We start from the raw sequence: 19152 nt of genomic DNA, 5'->3' as shown, positions 1-19152 counted from the left end.
GATATGGTAAATATTCTCCAAACATTGCAATAAAAGGACTTATTGATAGCTTTATAAGGCTCATTAGGTATTTGTACACCTCAATGAGGTAAACAAGAGGTTCTTTAATACAAAAAGGTGTTTTAACACAATTTCAACCCAGAGTTTATGTTTTTGTTGATGTTGAGATTCTTTTCTGCATGCAGTTGGAACATATTCCAATAATGTACAGGGTTTTTTTTAATGTTCTTTGGGAGTACGCTAGCCACAAACGGTTTAATAAGGTGTGTCTTTCTTGTATATTGGTAGAAGAGCACCATTCTGTTGCACTGCTTGGAAAATGTGTACCTTATAGATTGTAAAAAAAAGCATCTTGGGCTTTTGTTGTGTTTCTGAATGTAGGATGTATTCTAGCAAGAAAAAAATGAGTGTGATGCTTGAATTACTATTTTGTACCAAAGAGTAAGCTCTGACTGTACAATGATTTCTACCCCAATAACCTGCGTGATGTTTTAAAGCAGTTAGATTGTTTCTGTGTAATAGTCAAATATATTTCTTTGCAACTGAAATGCACAGTATAATTACCCTTGCTTGAAATGTTTTCCATCAACAAACAAACAAAATCTGTAAACTTTGCATTGCTGACAGCTGTATAAAACAACTTTTCTCAACAGGAGTATAGCTGCATTGACATTAATCTCGTTGGCTACTTTAATGAACTTTCCTAATCCCCTCAATGCCATGCAGATCTTATGGATCAACATTATCATGGATGGGCCTCCAGCTCAGAGGTAAAAACACTTTTAAGGTTTGATGCAAGGAATTAGTGCTGATGCTAAGAAAGTACATGAAGATTAGCAATATTTGGGGTCAAGAAGCAATTTTCCTCCAGGCCAGATTGGCCAGGGATCCTGGAGGGGTTTTTTTTGTTTGTTTTTTGCCATCTTCTCCGCATGAAGTAGGGGCCACTGGGGGTGTGTGGGGGGAGGTGGTTGTGAATTTCCTACACTGTGCAGGGGGTTGGACGTTGGTGGTCCCTTCCAACTCTGTGATTCTATGATTTCACATATATTTTGATAAGAAATATCTAATTGTGTAATCTGATACTTCATAAATTGGATTCACTTCTCCTGTTTTTTTCTCTGTATTTATGGAGTTGTTTGAGTCAAGTTCTAGTATTTCTCTGTGTACATACATAAAGATCTGTAAAATTAGCTTGGTGCTTATTGTTGCAGCCATTCCTTTTCTTCAAGGTGATTCGTCACTCTGGTCTGCCCTGTGTGTTCTTCCGAATGGGATCTTCACAGATCCAGCGCGGTGCTGGGCTTATGGTTGCAAGTCAGTGGTTAGAAAATATCTACATGGCATTAAAAGCGTAGACAAATCTGCCTTTGACACACTGAATCTCCCCCACATTCTTTATTCGGTGTGTCTTTAATTGGTCCTATCTAAATATCTTGTGCCCTGTGGAACAGAGTGGTAAGCTGCAGTACTGCAGTCAAAAGCTCTGCTCACGACCTGAATTCGATTCCGACGGAAGTCGGTTTCAGGTAGCTGGCTCAAGGTTGACTCAGCCTTCCATCCTTCCGAGGTCGGCAAAATGAGTACCCAGCTTGCTGCTGGGGGTAAGGTGTAGATGACTGGGAAAGGCAATGGCAAACCACCCCCTTAAACACAGTCAGCCTAGTAAACGTTGGGATGTGTCGTTACCCCATGGGTCAGTAATGACTTAGTGCTTGCACAGGGGACTACCTTTACCTTTTTTTCTAAATATGTTGACAGGACAGAATGAAAAGAACCTGGTTGCAGCTTTACTTGGATAAGAGTACCCACTTTAAAAGACAGGAATGCATGAAACAATAAGGGAAAGGAATAAAGCTGACAAAAATGACTGGGGGGTGGTAGCAAGCCCAGGTCTCATGTGACCAACGTAATCATTGCACCTGATGTGCCCATTGTGTACTTTTGCTTTATATTGACCTAAAAATTTGTCAGTAGTTTGCAGATTGTCAAAATGCCAAGGTTATCATGAAAAGGGTGAATGGAAGCTTTTAGCCTATGCAGTTAGATGTTCCTTTAGTACAGCAGGTCACCCAAAACCTCTTCATTGCTTTCAGCTTTACCTAGGATGCAACCAAGTGCAGTTGCAACTTTGGAAATTGGGGTACTTTTACTTCCAAATAACATATTTTCTTAAGCTGTGTTTTTGGAGAGGATGAGTCAAATGCTGTTGTATTTCTGATACCTTTCCAGAAATGGTAGCAAGAGCTTGTAAATGGTTCATATTCCCTTCCTGCTTTCTGTAGGCTTCGTCACCTGTGTAAAACTGCACTGCAAACTTAATTGACTCACTCCCACCAAAAAAAGATCTCACCACAAAATTTGACTTAAGACATGTTTTCTCTGTGGAAACTTCAGATTATTTGTTCAATCTTTGTTCAAATAGAGGGTTAACCAGTTCGACACATTAAGGAGTTCCACAGGGCCTGTCAAACAGAGCTATTCCACCAGGCCTATAACTGAGGGCAGCCACGAGTTGTCCATCATTGCTGGCCTCCCCATCTCTCTCCCCACTCCTGTTATCTGTGTGGGTGTATTCTGCTTATCTGGTTCCATGGTGGCTACTATTGTTTTACTGAACGCCATCGTTTTTAGTGTTGTTATGATTGTTGTGTTTTCAATTTGTAATGTGTTATGATTTTATGTGGATTCAAAGGTTGTCACCCACCCTGAGTCCAGTCTGACTGGGCATGAGGGCAGGCTATAAATATAATACATAAACAAACAAATAAATAAATGGGGTGTTAATGCCACCCAGCGATTGGTGCTGCCATGAAGAAGTCTGTGCTCACTATTACAAGTAGTCTGCCAGAGAGCTCGTTTATCTGCTTGTGCTGTCTTGAAGACACACACAGAAGCCTTTACGTTTTTATGAATCCAGTATGGTGTAGTGGTTAATCTAGACTAGGATCTAGAAAAACCCAGGTTTGAATCCTGACTCTTCCATCCAAGTTTGCTGGGTGACCTTGGGCCAGTCACACACTCTCAGCCTTGATCGTGGCAAGTATTTGGATGGGATAGCTTCAAGGAATACCAGGGGTGTGATGCAGAGGCAAACAGTGGCATACCACCTCTGAATGTCTCTTGCCTTAAAAATGCCATAAGTCAGCTGTGACTTGACGGCAAAAAAGAGAAGAGGATAACTCTCACTACAAGCTTTATGTAAATTGTATAGGATACTTTTATTCTGTTTAAGCAAAAATGTAATGCTTGGGCTCTGTGGGCAAGTAGGAACCCATTCAACAAGTTATTTCTGAATAATTTTCAGTATTAGATGCATCAGTGAACTCAGCCTTTCAAAAAGTTGTTCTATCTTTATTTTTAGCCTTGGAGTTGAGCCTGTTGATAAAGATGTTATCCGGAAACCTCCACGGAATGTGAAGGACAGCATTTTGACCAAAAATCTGATTATTAAAATATTAGTTTCAGCTATAATTATTGTATGTGGAACGTTATTTGTCTTCTGGAGGGAGGTAAGGCACAGATGTATCTGTCTTTTTAAAAAAGCACTTTAAATTTTTTGAGAACTTTATTGCTTTTATGCTGGTAGCAGCATCTGTCGAAGTGCTAACATGCAAAGAATCACATAACTTAATTTTGCACGCCCAAGGGAGGGCTTCAGACCTGAAACTCTGTAATGCCTCCTCATTGTTCCATATGGTAGTCCACTTTTGAAACTCAAGCATTTCAACAATCAGGATTATAAATGACATCATGCTTGTTCATAGAAAAAACTGTAAATCTCGCTGAGTGTGTTCCAAGCTCTTGGGGCCATCCGACAGTTCTTTGAATACCAGCTTTAAATTGATAATTGTTACATCTAATTGACCATTGCACTTTTATCTTGCTGAGAGAGTTTTTTTAAAAAAAGGTATAAGCCAGAGAACACTTTCTTTCCCCCTGTTCTTAGACCAAGGTCTTGAACAATAAAACCATAAAACTTAGATAAAGACCCATCTCTAAAAACACCTCCCTTCGGCTCTTCTCGGCAGCCTCCAAAAAACAAGCAACAAAATAAGTACGTGGAGGGTCAGAGTCATCCAGAGAACACTAGATATTTTGTGGCAGACCTCAATGTATTAATTTTTTTGAGGAGGGGCTATGGCTCAGTGGTAGAGGCTCTGCTTGGCATGCAGAAGGTCCCAGGTTCAATCCTCGGCATCTCCAGTTAAAGGGACTAGGCAAGTAGGTGATGGGAAAGACCTCAGCCTGAGACCCTGGAGAGTCGCTGCCGGTCTGAGTAGACAATACTGACTTTGATGGACCAAGGGTCTGATTCAGTATAAGGCAGCTTCATGTGTGTTCATGTGTTCAGTGTGCTGGCAGATGGTATAGGAAGCACTCTCGCACTGAACCCTAGGTTTACAGGATTACTTATAATCAGACCTTGGTTGGATGTTGTAACTGTTGTTACCAAGACACGTATGGCTCCAGAGCAGGCCGTGTATTCTGCAACATGTCTGTTCTTCACTGGTCAGTGAAGATTATCCCATCTTAAGTTGTCATTTGTTACTTTTTGTTGCACTTTTCCATATTGCTTGCTAAATATGTATCCCGTCCTTCCTCAAAGAACCATTTAACCTCAAGTCCTCAGGTAATTTAGGCTGCGGTTCACAAGTACATGGAGATTTAGACCTGCTTTCAGCATCCGACCAACAGTCTACCACACTAACATTGGCATCTTTTCAGATCTCATTTATTTGTAACACTAGAATTAATTAACACTTCCTATTTGACACTGTGAGAGGAATAAGCTCCCAGGCTGAACCAGGCAGATTATGCATAGTGAGCCAGTACAATCACAAAAATTGGTCATTCAGTATCAATGTATTAGGATTTTAGAAGTCTGGAACCACCAGAAGGAACTGAGGCATAGCATCAGTATTTGCATGACACATTAAGCTGTACAGAAATTACATAAATAGGATCGTACAGTTATGAGACTGTTGATTTTATAGTATTGTGGTATTAGATTTTGGATAAAAACTTAATTTGAAATGCTTTATTGTAGATCTGCAGAGAACTTCATATATTAAAGCTTTCTTTTTTTTTGTCAGCTTCGAGACAACGTCATAACACCTCGAGATACAACAATGACCTTCACTTGTTTTGTATTTTTTGATATGTTCAATGCTTTGAGTTCAAGATCTCAGGTACGTGACCGCTGAGTTAAAGATATATGAACATTTTGAAATACTGAGTAATTTTTGAAATTATGAAAATTTAGTAGACTATTCCAATTAATTCAGCAGCATAGATTATCTACAAAAATGCGTATTAGGATAATATTATGGATATTAAGGAATCATTTAGTATTCAAAAATCTTCCATTTGAGCTCTAACATACCAGATAATTCCAAAAATATTGTGGTTAACATACTGGGCAAATGAAAAAGGTATAATTTCAGTGTTCTTTATTTGCAGACTAAATCTGTGTTTGAAATTGGGCTCTGCAGCAACAAAATGTTCTGTTATGCGGTCCTTGGCTCTATAATGGGACAGCTATTGGTAATCTACTTCCCGCCTCTTCAGAAGGTCTTTCAGACAGAGAGTCTAAGTATACTAGGTAAGGACAGTCTTTGTTCAGCTTCAGACAAGGGTAGAAAGGTTCACATTTCGTTTTGATAGTGAATATTAAGGCACTTCACAGATCAATGGAATTACTTCGTCCAAACACCTGAGTACCATTTCTTCTTTTTTACCTAATTTGTTGTAGTTCTTTTGCCCATTATAGAATTTCTTCAGATTCATTCCCCCCACCCCCATGCTTCCCTTAATGTTTGTTTCTTGATTCCACCTGAGGCATTTCTTCCTCTTCCCATTGTATACTAGTACAAGCCACTGAATTGTGGTTAGCCTAAAGATGATTATTCAGAAAGTGTCCCATTGAATTTAAATGCAGCTTGCTTCATTAGTAAAAAATGTTTAGCGCTGGATTGCAGCCTTAAACTAACTGAGATGTCAACAAGCCACAACTAAACTCTGATGTGGAGTGAACACAGCTTGTTGCTGTGATTGTTTGAATCCTGAATTCTCTTCACTTCCCTCTTTTATTGCACAACACTTCATTGGACACTTCCTGGTTTGATCCAGCTCACTGGATCCAAACATGAGTCATCAGAATGTATGGTGTTGCCTGATTGGAATTGAATTTGTTGTCATAACATTTGAATGCAACCCTATTCTCGCTGAACAAACTAGTTTAATTCATATCACTGAGGTCTCTTTTGAGAACTCAAGAACTCTGGTCTGTCTTTTCCATCTCCTGAAGATGTGGCACTCAGCTCATTGCAGAGAAAAACACCTTAATTTAAAAAAAGATGATTTCTTTCAGGAGGCAGTTGAGATGCTTGGCATCAGAAAGTGGTTCCTATTACTCATACAAAACATAAGCACAGTGGTCCAGTTTAAATTGTCCATTTAATTTTGAACATTTGACAGTTAGAAAAGACAAACTTTTTACAAATTTTACAAATAAGCAGGGAATCGTTTTACAAATAAGCTGGGAATCATTTAAACATTAACAGGAAAAAAATCATCTTTGGAGTCCCTTCTCCTGGTTGCTCTGTTTTTCTGATTTTATTCCATTTACATTAGTAGCACTTCCTTGATATCAAACTTGGAGGATAGTTAAATTGCTTGATTTGATTGTTGCCTGATTTTAAACAGCTGAATCAGCGTCCCTAACCAGTTGAAAAGTTTTTCATATTGCTCATCTCTTTAGACTTGCTGTTTCTTCTGGGCCTCACCTCCTCAGTATGCATTGTAGCAGAGACCATAAAGAAGGTTGAAAGAAGCCGAGAGAAGCCCCAGAAGCACGTCAGTTCTTCGCCTGTATCGTCTTTTCTTGAAGTATGATGCACATTGCATTCTCCGTTTGCAAAACTAGAAACTGCGGTCTATGTAGAGGAAGGGACCCAAGAAGATAAAAGGGCTTTCGACAAGTCCTCTTTCACGGACTGAAAATGAACATTGGTAATTTTAAAGACTGTTGACTTCTAAACTTCCAGCGGAGGGAGTAACAAAACAAAATTATGCAACTTTGGTAATGCTTTTTTTCCCCTCAGACACAAAACTTTACTTTTTAGATTGAATGGAACTTTGTAAGTATGTGAGAGACTACTTTAAAGAAACACATGTCAAAAGCCTAAGACCCGCCCCCCTTCTGCTCTTAGAGGTATACGTGTATAGAAACATGTATTAGATATTAGCTTTTATTTAAAAAAGAACCTTTACTTTTATGGTGGTGGTGGGACTTTACTGCAAAAATTTTGAGGCATTCCATCTGGTCTAGAAAGAGTTACAAGAGTGCCATATTTTAGCTCCTGTATTTATTTTAGGTTATCCTGCAATGTGTTCCTTGTGCTATTTTTTTGTATCTTAAGTTCTTTGCACAGATGTGACCACTGTCAGATCACTGTCTTTTCTTTCTTTTTGTGATTGAAAAGCCTATATTGCAAATTTTGAAGTAAATGTCTGCTTTTCTTAAAATAAGTGCAGATGTGTAACTTGATATTTTGAATGAATCCAGATCACAAATCAGAACATGATTTCTGTCTTTCTGACTTCCAAGGTGACTTTTCACTTAGCCAGAGCAAGCTGTATTTTCATTTTGTGCACTGCCTTGTCACATACTTAATAGTGACTTTTAAAGCCTACAGCCACTGTTTTGTATTCAGCAGTCTGAATCCCAACTATGTTAATCATACCTCATGAGTGAGTGAACCTCTGTTATGTCAGGCCCACGATGCGTGGTACTTAGTCTCCTTTTTAATAAGCACCTGAAAAGACAAGGAGTTCTGTATTTTCTTGGCAGATCTACTGTCTCTTTTAATGCAACTTTTGATTTCTTTATAGTTTTCCCACTAAATGGTTTCTATTATGGTTTTCTTGGATCTTATTATTTTGCAGTTGCACTGTATGCCATCCGAGGGAGGGGAGAGCTATTTAAAGGAGATGGAGTGCATTTGTAGACCCCAGTAATACCTTAGGTCCTCCATCTGTTGGTATGTGTTAATATGGAGGACCCAATCTTCACTATTCAAGTTATTTTGCTTTCAGACTGTAGCCAAGATCTAAAGAAGTGCACATGGCTGTCGGGGCTTTGCATGTCGGATGGCAAGACTTTTAATTTCCCTTCGCGCTGCAGCTGCTTCTCTCCTGACAAGTTGTTCCTGAAGGTCACGGGACCATTCAGAACACATTCATTAACAGTGCAATATGGCCAGCATGTAAAAAAAAAACAAAAAAAAAACAGTAATCCCCCCACCTGTGTGTACACACAATAGCTTTCTACTCAAGGCTAGGACTCTTAATCTGGGATCCCGTTTCAGGCATTACGGACTGACTTTTTTTTTGTTCCAGTTGGCAATATTAGAGAAATGTAGGACTTGGTTTTCAAGGTCTTTCTTACTGAAAGAGGAGACACATGTTTATCTTATCTCCATTTCTGACATATGCTGTACTATCTGGCAACAGTGAGTGTTATCACACACAGGCATTTTCAATTTTTTTGTCAGGCATCACAAAATTTAAGTGTTGTGTCTCAAATTCAATCTCTGATTGGGTGGCTGCTGATTACAGTTGAAGTATTACGCTCAAACCCGGGGAAATATTGGTAGCCATCCCGAAGCTCTATTGCAAGAGACAAAATTAATGGCCTCTACGTACAATAGTACTCAAAGGAATTTTAAAAAAGAGAGTAGTATTGTGAATTCACGTTCTGGCTGTTGTGGCAAATAAGACATTGTGCACCTAAGTTTAAAAAAAACACACGTCCCAAACCATACTTTTCAGTTCTTCTATAATACATGTTATGTATATACACTTAATGGCATATGTCTTGAATATTTTGTCCTGGGATGTTAGAGATTGGGAAGAAAAGTAGACAGAATTAATTCCTAAGGACAGGGATACATAACCACCTTGTTAAACTAATAGAAAGTCACTCCCTGAAAAATGAAACCCAGTTACACCTATTGTAGCAAACAATGCTAACACCTTTTCAGTTTTCCATACATCAGCGAGCTAGTTTTCTTCTTCAGAATGAAAAAGCGGAGAGTCTCGGGCATTCGGTGTAAACTGGATGCGTGCATTGTGTGTACCTCTCCCTAATGACATTCCATATAGAGATTTGTGTGTTTGCCGCAACTTTATGCTAGTGTCTTGGGCCCGCTATGCACAGGCCATATAGGCAATGTTATTATCTTAATCACGAGATTACTCCGTTACTTTCTCAAAACTTGCTTTTTTTTGTTTGTTTGTTTTGGACTTGCTAAAACCAAACCAAAGGGCAGGCAAAGCAAACCAGAGGCCATTGAGTTCCTGTGTCCAGTTCTGGGGTCCTACTTTCCAACGAGACTTCTTGAGTAGCCCTGAAAATGATGCATTAACTGCAGCCTCTTATTTCTAATGAAAATGTACCTTTAGTCTTCCATCATGAATGTCGTGAATCTGTTGTCAATACTGCATGAAGGCAGAACTTGCACCGTAGGGGCTTCTTTCTTATCCAGCGTTTGCCCAGCAGCTTGCTTATTCTTTTTCTTACGGGGCTTGGCCTTCTTTTTCTGGAAGAACTCTGTAGGTATGGCACATCTCACTACCCGTACCATGCTGCAATAAAGCTGGTTCATCTCTGGAGATGCGCTGAGGAGATCCTCTGGTGTGGATGCCGACTTAAGGTCATGGTAGAGCATATGCACAAGGGTCCCATTGTAAAGCCTGCCAAAAATGGATAGGATGTTGACTTTCCATATGTACCACGGCGTAGGGATTTCGTCTCACCGCCCTTATGTACAACTTTAGTACTCAAATGAAGGTGGTGTGTTTGGAACGAAATGCCTTGAGACAAGCTGCAGGTCGTTAACCAAGATCATTTCCCCCCATGGCTTACTAAACAAAATTAATAGGTTAAAGAATATCATAGCAAAAAAAATCATTTTCTAAAAACCTGGATGGTTATTGGGAAAGATTCTTAGAAGGAGAAAGATCAGAAGTACAGGAACTGTGGCTGTATAAAGCAGATACACAATTTGACCATGAAGACAGGCACATATCAAGAAATTTAGAGATTATCTAAGAATCATCTACTGTATTTCTATTTGATGTTAGGTAAATATATTCTGTCATTAGTGTCAGGCATGTAAGTACTGTTGGGTACATACCCTCCTAGTAAGACTTGCTGATCTTCTATCTTAATGACTTATTCATTTTCTGGAAATGGATCCAAGATGGCCCCAGCCGCTTTGTAAAGGCTCAGGTTGCCCTGTTGCCCTGCTTCTTTCTGAACAATGAACCAGAGACCTCCCGCTTTTCTTGAGGTCAGACTGCACAGATTAACCAAGGAGACAGTTATAGGGCAGCCGCTTTCCCCAAACTCTGTTTCACCCACCAGTAGCAACCGCATAATTTTTTTGTTTTAATTCAGGTGAGGTTACCAAAATGACTGGCCCAAAGTCACCCAGTGAGCTTCATGGTTAAGGGGGGCTTGGAACCTCAGTGTCCACCACTGTAGTCTGGACAATCTAGCCATTATTCTACCTGGATGGTATTATATAATGCCAGCAATGAATAATAATAATAAATATTATCTGTACCCTGCCTTCCCCTGGTGAACCGGGCCCTGGGGGCTAACAGGTGAATATGCATAGTGTAAATACAAGTTAAATCGTCACTAATTACTAAATCCCATACAGATGGCACTTGGATTTCTTCACCTTAGGGAGGATGTCATAAAAGGTGGCTGTGTATTTGCGCCTACCATTAATGTCACCCCAATGTGTGTGGGGGAAAGAAAGGACAGGATGGAGATGGACAGACATGGGGACAGGGAGAACACAACCAGGAAAGAAGAGCTAAGGGGAAAGGAAAACAAAAGGAATAAGGGGGGGGGTGTAAGGAGGCCCGGCTCAAGATGTAGTCCCATCGCTGCCCTCAACCATAAGCCTGGTGGAACATAGCTGTCTTACAGGCCCTGAGGAACTGAGTTCCCTCTGATGGTAATAGGGTTTGCTTTGTAAGTATTTTTGCAGCCCGTTCCCAAGGGGGGGGGATAGATAGGCGATGGCCAGGAATGGCACAGCGGTGCTGCCTCCTGACAGGCTTCCCGGCCGTAAAATACATGAATTAAATGGCTAAAAATCAAAAGGTGGTGAAACTCCATAGAATTTCACGGGGCTATGCCAGCTATTTTGCAGTGTTAAAGAGGCGTTCCTGGGCCGCAAGGGGTTTGGAAGCTGCCTAAAGGTAGCTCAGCCTTTGGGAACGCCCCCCCCCCTCCCAATGCCGGCATGGGTACTTGCTTCTGGGATTTTGCTGCTGCGTTGCTCCCCAGGCCAACGTAAGTGTCCCATGGGCCGCATCCATACCACTTACCATGGCGCAAAGTGGCACAAACGCCGGCATAGGGTCACGACGCTGGCTCCTATTGAGCTTTGCCCCCCCCTTTCAGGATTGCATGGTTAGGATTTCAGATAAGAGTAGAGATTGAATAGTAGTTACAAAAGTGAACCAGAAAGTTCCAGCTTTAGCCATGAACTTTAGTAGGTAGCTTTAGGCTAACCTGTATCTCTTAGCTCTGCATGGCAAAACAGATACGAAGTTGCTTTTCCAGGATGCTGTAAGAATTAATGAGACAATGTATGGGAAGTACTCTGAATGCTTTAAAAGTGGCATGGTGTATGACTGTAACTTCAAGCTGGGAATTTTACTGATGCTTCAGTTTATGTCAAACCCCCCCCCCCCCCAATTTGAAAAAATCTAGAAGGTGCAGAAAGTGTAGTGTAGACCCCCCCCCAAAAAAGGAGGATCTCAAAAGTATCTAGTACATAGGTTAACATATATTGAAAGTATCTAGTACATGGGAAAGTGAGGCATGTCTCAATCTCATTGAAAGATACGGGATTCCGTGTACTTCTTTCTTAATCCTGTGCAGGTTTACTTAGAAATCAGTCCCACTGAATGTACAGGGGTTTTGAATTTGAGATATTCTTACCGTGTAAGATCTGGCTCGGGGAGAGGAGTAGACAACAGCTGGTTGAGATACAAGGCCATTTGGAGGCAGCACTGCCACTGGCAGAAAAGGTGTGCCGCGTCCAATTCTAGTGCTTCCTTCTGTGATTTCCCATCCTTCCATTTCAGGAACTGGCCATACACTATTTTATTGACTTCCGCCTGACGAGCTCCAGGCTCTAGATAAGAATGGGAGGAAAGGAACATTTTCTGAATGGTTTTAAGATGTTATGCAAGGATTTGTGTGGAAGTGTTAAATCTGTGGGGCGCACCTTTCAAGCAGTAGCGTCTATCAGCTAAGTTTGTGCTTTAAATACAGATCTGAATGGTATGTTCTTAATTATGGAAAGCATAGATGCCTGGAAAAGATGTGTAACATTCCTTGGGGATAACTTGTTTAAGATGCACAGTGAGGCTCATCTGAATCCTTGTCTTTCGTGCATTTTATTGAAATGTAGATGGGAGCAGTTTGCCTAGCTTCTTGGTCCAGGCCTCTAAAAGAACCCTTCTGCTGTGAAATCCATTTCCTTTTAAACAAAAATGAACATAAAGTTCAGAGTGTGGAGAGTACTAAGCGCATTCTTTTGAATGTTGCCAATGAGGCATAGAAGGTGGGATCATACATTTCTTAGTGTTAACTTCCTAGCAGCACATCCTGTGGATGCCTGTCGTGCCACATCAGTAGCTTTAAGACAGATCAGTCACCAGATGAAATGAAAAGTTCACTGTTAATGTAAACCCGAACATGGAAAGGTAGGAACCTCCAGGCCAAAAAAGAATATTTTCAGCGGGGTTCAAGAATCAACCGTCCTGAAGGATTCTGAAGACCCACCTGGGTTCTTTAGTATTTTGTGCAATTCACCAAATACTATTCCAAGTAGTAAAGCCTTCATGTGCTGTAACTTCACTTTGGGTTCCGAATTCCGTATCCAGAAACAGGTCACTGCCACGGGGAGCTGCAGCGGAGCAGGAACTCCTTCAAGGACGCCGGCTGTCACTCCCAAGGCCTCCAACAAAAGTAGCAGACGGTCTGCTACGGGAACCTGCAAACAAAAGTGCAGACATAAAATTTTAATTACGGGAACCTGCCATCAAATGACACTCAGCCCTTTCCAGCAAGTCTGCCTAGAATCATACTGTTTGCAGAAAATACATTTTCTCATAAGCATTTTGCTTGCTTTTATATTGCTTCTTTATGACAAAAGATCCTGTTTTAATAAAACCTGACCATTACTTCAAAGAACTATTTACTAAAAATTCTATGTAACAGACCTCTGCTGTAACATTCAGTTACTGGGTGGAGAAGGAGGAGGTCAATCTAACCCTGACCTGCTAACTATATGAATGAAATCCCTAATGGCAACCAGTTTTCAAAATTGCGACAATTGAGCAACAGCTGTAGTGGAAATGTTCAGGAAAATTCCATTTTGATTGGGCTTTTTTCTCCATTTTTAATGTAAAAATGTAAAAACAGTATTCAGTGTTTACAGCCTATGGGATAGGGAAGGGTCTACACTGTCTAAACATGTACATCCAACTCATATGCATATCTCAGGTGAATATACACCTCACTACTATCATTCATTGGGACAACAGGCACTCCAGCAGCCAGTGTCTGAAAACCCTCTGCTTTGAGGAGAGCCTTTCAGTCCCAATTCTGCACACTACTATAAGAGGAAAACCAAACTCTGTACTTTCTATGCATTGTGCAAATTTATACAACCTGTTGTACATAATTTATGCTGGTAGCCATGGGTAGGACCCAAAACTGTACAGGTAGCTGAAGCACTGCCCTCTGATGACTAGAAGACATATACTAAGCAGCCCCTCAGATTTCACCAGCAATTGCCCGTGCATTTTTATGCGTATCTTTAAAGCCACAGAACTGCTAGATTTGTTAATGAAATGTGATCGTTTCGGGAATCTGCATTTTTGAAATGCTCCTGTAGAATTGCACATAGTCTTGCCAATAAACTTTTATTATACATCATCTTGAATCTTTACCTCATTTAATGCAGTCGGAGAATATTGGTCACCACTGAAACTTCCTGGCAATGCCGCTGTTTGAACAATCGATTTCCTGAGCGCTTTTTGGAATCGGTCGAATTCACAGACGGCGAGAGCGGGCGAAGTGGGATATTTCCTTGCAGAGCTGTGGGATGAACTCTCTGAAGTATTCAGCAATAGCCCATAAATAACCTGTCGAATGGACAGAGCTGCAACGTGACTGCTTGGCCTTTGCATGTTCTCTACCTGAACGTGGAGCATTGTTCTTCTTAATACCAGGACATCACTAATGAACGGTGCAAGAAGGCCCTTAGCTAAAGCACTAAGAATCCACGGAGGTAATTCTAGTTTCTTGGCTTCCTCTGATTCATAAATGCCATTCTGAAAGAAGTCCTGCAGATTGATCTCAGACGGTACATATTCCTCCATAGAAGCATTCAGAAACCGTCTCGTTTCCTCTTTCTCGTGCTGTTTAATATATTGCAGTACATTTTCCATAGCTTCAGCAGGATCAGCAAAACGAGACAGCCAATTCAAAAGGCCCTGAATACGGAGGTGCTTTTTAAATTTCTGCCCGTACCCTCCGACAGGAAGGCGTACCTTGTTGAAGAACATTTCCATAGCAGGCAGGTTAATATAATCGTTGCCACTCATCACTGCAAAAAGTGGCAGGAGAGTTTTGTTCATATTGCTGAAATGAGTACAAAATTTCTCTAAGGAGAAGCACCTTGCTGGGATGTAGAACTCTTGCGACCCTTTATGGGTACAAATGTTTCTCCACTGAAAGTAATTCAGAGGGCAATAGCCTGCTTTTAGGTCAAAGATACAAAAATCACTATCAAAAGTCAACACAGGGCAATTCCAGTGATTGGCTAATGATACAATCTCCCTGTCAGCTTCTGAAAAGGATTGCACAAAAGGTATTTGTAATTTGGTTAAGATCTGTTTAAATACTTCTCTGATGAGCAAAGGTAATACACTTCCTCCACCACCACGAGAGAGGGAATAGGCTGATTGGATCTTCTCCTGAGCTCTTTCCTTTAAGGTTGTAAACTTCTTATCCGATACATCGCTTCCTCCGTCTAACACGACATATGCTCTTATGTCGCACAGAGTCAGTGTTTCAAAAAACCTGTGTGTGATAGCTGCGAAAGAATCATAATCCCCACCATGCCGAATGTCCAGATTTGAATCAAAGTAAAGTCGGTGGTACAGATTATTTCCATCAATTATTACTTTTGTGTTCCTCAGCTGCAGGTCAACAAAGAATTGCTTGTGCTCCACTACGTAGCTCATCATTCCATGGATCCCCATCGCAATGGAGTGAAATGCTCCTGTTAAAATATAGGGGAAGGAGGAAATACCCTCAAAATCAAAGGAGGAAACACTCAAAAGCAAAGCACAAGTAGTATGGCAACAGATAAAACTATAAAACATGGGTGGGAGTCAATTTCTATCAACCTGTGCTAGATATTTGGGTTTAAACTGAGTATTCTCTATAGTAAACCAACTGCAATCACCTAGATAATTTTATTTATTTACTTCATTTATATCCTGCCTTTCTCTCCAATGGGAACCTGACATGGCTTACGTTCTCCATTTTGTCCTTGCAACTCTGTCTGTGACATTAGCCATTTGTGCTCTGTGTGCGCTGCGTTCATTGCTTCTTGTGAAAGATGCCTTCCTTGGATTGTGCTAGACCCCAACTGGACAGATCCTGCTTATTGACCGACTGGTAACCAATAAAGAAATGTTCATTTTATGTATGGAAACCCCCCCGCCCAATTCTTCAAGGTTTAGAAGAGGAAAAAAAGTTCTGTGTTTACAATCTGTGCATGTGTTTACTCAGAAGTACCATCAAGTTTACTAATTCTTACTCTCAGGGAAGGTTCACAGGGTTACAACCAGCAATATTCACTTAAATATTATTTAAATTCACCAGCTGAATGGAAATAAACTTATTAAGGAGCTTGCCTTTGGTTAGTATTTTGATGCTTATTACCATTTGCTAGAAATGTACCGATTAGACTGTAAAAGTTAGTTGCCCAGATAATTTTGCCTAAAAATCATGAGACAGAGAAGGATTTCACTAGCCAAAAGGTTCAGGAAATCATTATCCTGAATATGCCATTTTTTAAAAGTTGACTGCTGAGCGATTCAGCCAGAAGTAGGGAATCTAAGACTCTTCATTCTTAGCTAGTCCCTTGCCGTTTGCCCAATTAATGCAAACAGTTTATTTTTTGGTCATGGCTTAAGGCTGCTTACCATTTCAGCAGTAAAATGTGGGACAGTACTTATGTAACACTCCAGCTCAGGGATATGCAGAAAAACCAACTTTTACCAATGAAAAGAGGGCAGAGACATGAATAGGCTACCATCCTCAGTAAGAACATAAAAACAAACTCAAACAAACAGTTGAGGTTGTTTCTTCCCTCGCTTTATTTTAAAGTGGCAGGAACATATATGCATAGTGGGTGGAAAGTGCCATCAAATCGCAGCTGCATTACGGTGATCTCGGTTTTCAAGGCAAGAGGCAAATGGGGGGGGGGAGGCCTTGCCACTGCCTGCCTCTGTACTGCATCCCTGGACTTCTTTGGTGGTCTCCCATTCAAGTACTAGCCAGGGCTGACCCTGCTTAGCTTCTGCGATTGGGCTATGCTGGGCCATCCAGGTACGTTTCACACTTATAAAGTCATTTAATTTTACCATTTCATTTCTCATGAGGATTAGTTGTGACCTGTCTCTCTCTCTCCCTGCTCCCCAGCACCCTGAGGTGTTAATATCAGTGGTTTCCACCAGCCATTTCAGACTGACTGTCCCTCACATGAAACTGAAATGGTAGTCACAATCTCAGATCTTCAGAAATGATGGTGTGAACTGTCCCTTAGTCAGGAGCTCATGAACAGTAAGTTATATTACAGCATAACGTTCCTTAAAATCAGGATGTATAAAAATCCATGATTCAAAAAAATTAAAAATCAGATTTTAAAAAATTTAATCGGATTTTTAAAAACAAAAAAGTTTTTTTGAGAAAATCTAAAGATAGTTTTCTATTTAAGGATACATTCTAGCACAAAGGTTATTCATCATGAAATAAGGATTAGTTTTTAATTATGCAGCATGAGGCTGTATATTGATGCAATGTTTACATTTTTTTGGTAAATGAATTCCTTGAATCCATTCACGTCATGCACTTCCAGCGGTTTCTGTAAGTTTATTTTGGACAATTTTTCTATCTAGAAGGTATCACCACAGATGCTCGGATTTGCAGTTTTCAAAGCTGAATTTGTGTCTGCAGATAACATGCCTCTTCTTCACATCACAGCAAAATGTTATAAAATAAACATACAAAAGACCTTAATCTCGTCGTTCCTTTGCAAATCTATGTACACAGAATCAACCCCTGACCTCTTAAGTGTCAAGAAGTTCAATGAATAGAAGATTGTTTGTGGAGTGGAATATATCTGCAGAAAGAGCTATGTGTGAGGAGGGAGCGGCAAGCAGTAAAAATGAAAGTGAAACCTTTTGAGCAGAATACTCCACAAGTCTTGGGATGTAGCCCGGGATTTATCATATTATTCTCTCCCTGGTGGAGAAAATCTATAATGGCAGAAGGCCGCAAAAGAGACTCAGTTGGGGAATATTTTAATTCCTCTGCCTATGGGTAAAGCAGGAATGCGATCAAAATGCAAACACTGCAACAAAGAAATGCAAAGCCAGGTGGCCCGAATGCAACTGGAGATAGTTCACCTCGCAATAATTTCCTACTTATCTATGTATTTCTAACAGTATAACCAAATTCGTATTTTGATATAACTGTAAAACTAATCTGAAAAGGTATTATTATACAACCTTCATCTGGTTGTAAATATTAAGACTATACCCGCAAGGACGGGTCTTTATGTAGAAAACCATTATTTCAATCTAGTCTTACTGATGATTCGATTTAAATCAAATCCACCCTGCCATCTGGGGTCTTCAGAAATGGTCGCACGGATTGTCTCTTAATTAGTTCTTCCCTTGTCCATTTTATTTTCACAACAGGCAGAGGTGTGTGTGTGAGAGAGAGACTCCCCCAGAACATTTCATGACAAGCAGGGCATTAAAACCTGGGTCTCCAGGCTCCTACTCCCAACACTTTTAACCACTGGCTCTCCTTTGCAGACGATGCTGTGAAAGAGAGAGCGTCGCCTGCTGAATTTCTGCCCACCATGCAGCTACCAAAGTGGCGTGTTGGCGCGATGGTCAACAAATCTTAAGCCATTCTACCTTTAGTTTTAGAAATAGAGCACTTTCTCGATGGCCATGTATGCATGGGAGGGTTCACCTTGGATTTGCCGCTCTCTAGATGCACATTTCCCCCATCAAGATAATTCACAGTGGCTCACGAAAGCTCATACCCTACCAGAAAACATTTCTGTTAGTCTTTAAGGTGCTACTGGACTCTGGCCCTTTTCTACTACTTCACTTCAGAAGAAGTGAGCTGTGGCTCACGAAAGCTCATACCCTACCAGAAAATATTTTTGTTAGTTTTTAAGGTGCTACTGGACTCTGGCCCATTTCCCCCATCTAAATCCTTAGAACTCTGCACGGGGGCTTACTGTGGAGTTTTGAGAATTTGGATGGGGAAAATGTGCATCTAGAGAGCGGCAAATCCAAGGTGAACCCCCCCCCCCCGCATGCATAAATGGCCCAGGAGTCTCTCCTGCTCGGTTGGCCGCCTTTTCCCCTTGATAAGAGCTCCTATGTCTGTAACGGCTACCCTGCGGGCGGCAGCACCACCACGCGTCCCGCGGTTTCTGGCCGGGAATGCAGCGAGAGTGGCCGCGGGACCCATTGCATCTCTGCAGCGACACGAAAGCCTCCTCGCGCTCTTCCGGTCCGCGCCCTGGGAATGTGGGCGGGGCTGCCGGCTTCGCCCATTGGCCCGCTCGCCTCGAAGCGGGGGAGGGGAGGCGGACGCCCGCTTCGGCGGCGCGACGTTACCTGCGTGAGGCGCCTTCTTAACAACCCCCCTCCCCGCACCGGAAGACTGGAACGAGGGGTCCGCGGCGGGACAGGAGGAAGGGGCGGGGCGATGGAGATTACGTCACCACG

The 19152-nt window shown here is 41.2% G+C and overlaps 2 protein-coding genes across 3 annotated transcripts in view; one reads left to right on the top strand and one right to left on the bottom strand.

Annotated features, from left to right (window-relative positions):
• ATP2C1 (ATPase secretory pathway Ca2+ transporting 1) overlaps positions 1 to 6940 on the top strand; it is a 46962-nt gene extending 40022 nt beyond the window's left edge. For both annotated transcript variants that reach the window (XM_056857007.1, XM_056857006.1), the window contains exons 23-27: positions 654 to 770; positions 3365 to 3512; positions 5097 to 5192; positions 5464 to 5605; positions 6764 to 6940. In XM_056857007.1, coding sequence (XP_056712985.1) covers positions 654 to 770; positions 3365 to 3512; positions 5097 to 5192; positions 5464 to 5605; positions 6764 to 6897 — 637 coding nt within the window. In that variant the 3' untranslated portion in view covers positions 6898 to 6940. The remainder of the gene's footprint in view (positions 1 to 653; positions 771 to 3364; positions 3513 to 5096; positions 5193 to 5463; positions 5606 to 6763) is intronic.
• A 2524-nt stretch (positions 6941 to 9464) lies between these two features.
• On the bottom strand, positions 9465 to 15369 carry ASTE1 (asteroid homolog 1). Its single transcript, XM_056857008.1, has 4 exons — positions 14053 to 15369; positions 12881 to 13091; positions 12032 to 12227; positions 9465 to 9759 (listed from the first exon to the last, which is right to left on the bottom strand). Exons 1-4 carry the CDS (start codon positions 15367 to 15369, stop codon positions 9465 to 9467), a joined length of 2019 nt encoding a protein of 672 aa, XP_056712986.1.
• Positions 15370 to 19152: the final 3783 nt, after the last annotated feature.

The sequence above is a fragment of the Euleptes europaea genome, chromosome 11, assembly GCF_029931775.1.
Source record: "Euleptes europaea isolate rEulEur1 chromosome 11, rEulEur1.hap1, whole genome shotgun sequence".
NCBI classification, from domain to species: domain Eukaryota; kingdom Metazoa; phylum Chordata; class Lepidosauria; order Squamata; family Sphaerodactylidae; genus Euleptes; species Euleptes europaea.
This window is presented reverse-complemented; position numbering and strand designations above follow the sequence as displayed.

What these genes read in the sequence shown, in the direction of transcription:
- ASTE1 (XM_056857008.1), bottom strand. Translation starts at nt 15,369, where the DNA reads ATGGGGATCCATGGAATGATGAGCTACGTAGTGGAGCACAAGCAATTC. An exon ending in CAAAATACTAAAGAACCCAG is followed by an intron (nt 12,228 to 12,880) that starts GTGGGTCTTCAG and finishes ATTCTTATCTAG; the next exon opens with AGCCTGGAGCTCGTCAGGCG. An exon ending in CCCGAGCCAGATCTTACACG is followed by an intron (nt 9,760 to 12,031) that starts GTAAGAATATCT and finishes CATTTTTGGCAG; the next exon opens with GCTTTACAATGGGACCCTTG.